This window comes from Trichechus manatus, unplaced genomic scaffold (genome assembly GCF_000243295.1).
Source record: "Trichechus manatus latirostris isolate Lorelei unplaced genomic scaffold, TriManLat1.0 scaffold00002, whole genome shotgun sequence".
NCBI classification, from domain to species: domain Eukaryota; kingdom Metazoa; phylum Chordata; class Mammalia; order Sirenia; family Trichechidae; genus Trichechus; species Trichechus manatus.
This window is the reverse complement of record NW_004443938.1, coordinates 22,142,340-22,146,866: the sequence shown is the minus strand read 5'-3', so window position 1 is coordinate 22,146,866 and position 4,527 is coordinate 22,142,340. Positions and strand designations below refer to the sequence as shown.

Sequence of the window (4,527 nt, the reverse complement as noted above, 5' to 3'; positions counted from 1 at the left end):
AACAGCGATTAACAACAACGTCCAACCAAAACTTATCAGGCATGCAAAGAAGGAAAATGATTTCCTTAATGAGGAGAAAATCGTTCAAGAGAAACAGACCAGAAATGATACAGATGACAGAATGGACAAAGACATTAAAGCAACTATTACATATACACACTCTGTATGTTCATAAAGGTACAGAAAAGCATGAACATGTTAAGGAGACACACGGAAGATATAAAAAAGACCCAAATGGAACTTCTAAAGATTAAAAACACAAAGGTGAGATTAACAGGAGTGAATCTCCTCAGAAGAAAAGATTAGTGACCTCAAGGACGTAGCAATGGAAATTACCCAACATGAAACAGAATAAAGGCTTAAAAAACAAAAAACAGAGCATCAGTACACTGTAGAACAATTCAAGTGGCCTAACACACATATAATTGGAGTCCTGGAAGGAGAGAAGTTGGGGGAAGGGAGGGACAGAAGAACAGATAATTGAAGAAATAATGGCCCCAAATTTCCCAATTTGATAAAAACCATAAACCCACAGATCCAACAATCTCAAGCAGAAGAAAAATTAAAAAAAACTACACCAAGCACATCATAATCAAATTGCTTAAAATCAGCGACAAACAGAACCTTAAAAGCAGCCAGAGAAAAATGACACATTATACACAGAAGAACAAAGAATGACAGTGTCTTCTTGTTGGAAAACACAGTAAGATACCATTTAACATCCACTATATTGGTAAAATTTTAACGTCTAAAATTAAAAAGTATTGGAGATGATATGAAACTAAGGTAATGCACATAGTGCTAGAAGGAGTATAAGCTGGTACAGCCACTTTAGAATATAACTTGGCATTATCTTGCAAGATGAAGATACCCACACACGACCAAACAATTTCACTCCTAGATATAGAATGTTCACAGCAGCACTGTCTGCAATAGCAAAAACCCCAAATGTCCATCAACAGAAAAACGGATAAAGAAACTATGTTATATTCATACAATAAGATACAGTAAAAACAAATGATTCAAAAAAATACTAAGTTGAAAAAAGCAGGTTACAGAAGTAACATACATTATGATACCATTTATATAAAATTCAAAAACATACAAAACTTAACAATGTTTCATTTATGGATACATACATATATTGTAAAACTATAAAAACAAGCTAGAGAATGACAAACACAAAATTCAGAATAATTACTTGAGAGGGAGAGGGCACATAGAAGACTTCTAAAACACAGGTAAGATACTATTTCTTAAACTGGCTGATGGGTACACAGGTATTTATTATTCTTTATACCTTATATATACATGTTTATGTAGTTCTTGTAAGTAAGAAATACTTCATTAAAAAAAAAGATGAGTGGAAAATGTGACTTCAACGAAGACAACCATTTATATATAACAATAAAATTAGTGTAAAAAAGTATACAAAGAAAATGTTAAATTCTTTTTTGTCTTTCAGTGCCCTAAACAATCAATATTAATCTAAAAGGGCCATAATCCTAACATGAAAAAAATAATAATAACAAGCAGAGTCTTTAACTGCTTTGACACAAAATCTGAACACTTGCTTTCTTGGTATTCTAAGTTAGACAAGAGTAAATATGTTAGCCACTCATTTCTGATTCTTCATCTTTCATCTGTACTTAGATTTTTCTTTATCTTTGGATTTCTTTGGACTCCTACTTCGGTCTCTCTTTTTACTCCTTTCTCTTTCATAGGGATCTGTTTGGTATTTGGATTTGTGACTGTTACTATAGTGGCCATCTCTTTCTCGAGATCGGCTACGACTTTGGTTTTGAGGTCGATCTCTCTTTTCACTCTTTTGTTTCTCCCAACAGCTTTCTTCTTCCTCATAGTGACCAAATCCCATTTCCCTGTAGATATCCTGTCAAAGGAACAGAGAGAGAGTTACAAGTGAACCAGTAAAAAGTAATAATTTTGTTGGTACTGTCAATTAACAAAACCTAGATGAGAAGTCCACCACTAACAAGAAGTTGGAACAGCTCAAATTTGAATACTCTCACTAATCCCAAGAATCTTAAAAATTAAAAAGGAAACATAATTCAGAAAAAGCTTTAACCCTTTTTCTTATTAATCTCACCTACTATTTCAGCTGAAATCAAGGATCACATCCAAAAACAACTGAAACAGCCCAATTAATATTAGAACAAGTCTATAGAGCAAAATTGCAATACTAAGAATTCTGGTTATGTGCGGTCACTTCTCCCTCCTCTCTGCCCACAAAAGGGGTGGAAGGAAAGAGCGAGCACAGGCTGGAGTTGATGCCAGCTTAGGGGCCTGAAACTCCAATTAGTAAAGTCTGAACACCAGACAGAAAGAGAACTCTCCAGTTAGGAAAAAAATAAAAAGACATGGCAGTGTACACCCCCCTTCATCAATCAGGTACAACCATGTGACATCTGTTTACTCCTCCCCTCCCCCTTCCCCTTTCATGAAAGGAGGCAACGAAATGACTAAAATTCCCACAAGAGTCCTATAAGGAACACATTAGATAAATAACATAATAGGAAAGCGGTCTTAAGAGGTAAGTCAATTGGTCTAAAAAGAAAAGAAAAGAAATAACTGCATACTTTGGCCTGAGTGATTAATTTTTTTAATGTTTTCTTTTATAACACATCCTCTCCACATCTTCAAAGAAATTTTCTATATTTAGACTAAGCTTATATAAGTTTTTGTTTAAATCATTATTTACATATTTATTAAAAATAAATTAAGAACAATGGAATAATTCATTGCCCAAAGACAATGGTACATTTAATTCTATTCTTAATAATTAAATGTTGTTGTTGTTATGTGCCGTCGAGTCAATTCTGATTCATAGCAACCCTATAGAACAGAGCAGCCCCATAGGGTTTCCAAGGAGTGGCTGGTGGATTCGAACTGCTCACCTTTCGGTTAGCAGCCAAACTCTTAACCACTGTGCCACCAGGGCTCCAATAATTAAACAGTAGTGGTAATTTTCCCATATAGAAGAGCACTAGTTACAATGAGTCTGTTTCTGCTTGTGTTCTATCTCTAATTAAAACAAGTATCTCAGTAACTGGCAAAAATCTAGAGACCACAACCAATGCTCTTCCGTGAGATAGTTTGTAAAATTCAATTTTCTTAAGTGATTATGCACGTCCTTTAAAACTCTAAGGATTGAACTCCCAAGGTGTCCAACTCTATCAACACACACATTATTATAGGAGATGGAAATGTCAAAGTTTAAAATTCAGAGTGATGGAGATACATTTCTAAGGACTAGTTTTTAAACAAACAATTAATCCTTCCATATACCATCTAGGTACTATAGCTTACACCTGGCATATGGTTTGCAGTATGTGAAAAAAAGATCTAACATGTTTGTTATAATCATGTTGTGGAAAACAACATTATAAATTGATTCATGATGTTCTACATGGCCCCAACAGTTTCTGGCATTCTATAAACGTCCTAAAAGTTGAAAAATGAGCAGGTATTTTGGTTTAGCCCTTTACCAATTGTTCATTAGCAAAATATGACATTCCTAGATAAGACAGGTTTTTGTGCTTCCTTTAACACATACAAAATATAAATATTTACTATTCTGTCTGTATAGGTCCATTACTTTCAAGTCAATTCCAACTCATAGTGACCCTACAGGACAGAGCAGAACTGCCCCATAGAGGTTCTAAGGCTGTAGTCTTTACAGAAGCAGACTGCCACATCTTTCTCCTGCAGAGCAGCTGGTAGGTTCGAATGGCTGATCTTTTGGTTCGCAGTCGAGCGCTTAACCACTGTGCCACCAGGGCTCCTGTCTGTATATATAGTACTTATTTCTTTATCAGTTGAGACAATAAATTTTTTAAATGCAGGACTCTCAGTCAGTGTGTAACTCCATACAATCCTCAACACGTTATTATTATACAAATAGGCACTGAAATGATTTGAGTGTTTAAAATAAAAGAGATAACGGTTATGCAGTATTTAATTTTTTGAAAAAGTTGAGAAAGCTGAAAATCTGGAATGAACTGAAATCTCAAAACCACTCCTATTTGACAGGGTAGAGAAGAGGAGGGAGGGCAGCTTACTGTGAAAACATACAAGGTTTGAAGTTAGGGGAAATCTGGGTTAAAATGGTCTCTGACATTTAGAAGTGTCAGACAGGAAACACTCTTCATGCTAGAATTATGAGGGAAGAAATAAGAACTTGAGATGACCCTCAAAGATGAGTGGGTTTGGGTTTGAATCGGCTGCAAGAAGGCTAGTATAAATAGTATAAGTGAAAAGTGAAAGGCAAGAAAGACAGTACTGTATGTTTGCAGGCAAAAAGGGTAGGTGGCTGGATGAAGTCATATTGATGCTCTAAGTATGCAGTACCAAGACGGTAAGTACAAGATGGTTAGAGTACAACGTTATCCTCACTTGAGAAATAAGGAAATGGAGCCTCAAGAGATCTACATAGGTTGGAGACATTTAATTGATCAGTAACCTGATATATAAAATTAAAAAGGGGAGTGGTATAGAAAAATGAAAAAA

General features: G+C 35.1%; 1 protein-coding gene across 1 annotated transcript in view; it reads right to left on the bottom strand.

The window, feature by feature from the left end:
* Nucleotides 1-582: 582 nt before the first annotated feature.
* The window catches only part of PPIL4 (peptidylprolyl isomerase like 4), a 32,512-nt gene continuing 28,567 nt past the window's right edge, over nucleotides 583-4,527 (bottom strand). Inside the window, exon 13 of the mRNA XM_004368840.1 lies at nucleotides 583-1,891. Within this exon, the coding sequence (XP_004368897.1) occupies nucleotides 1,640-1,891 (252 nt within the window). The 3' untranslated portion in view covers nucleotides 583-1,639. The remainder of the gene's footprint in view (nucleotides 1,892-4,527) is intronic.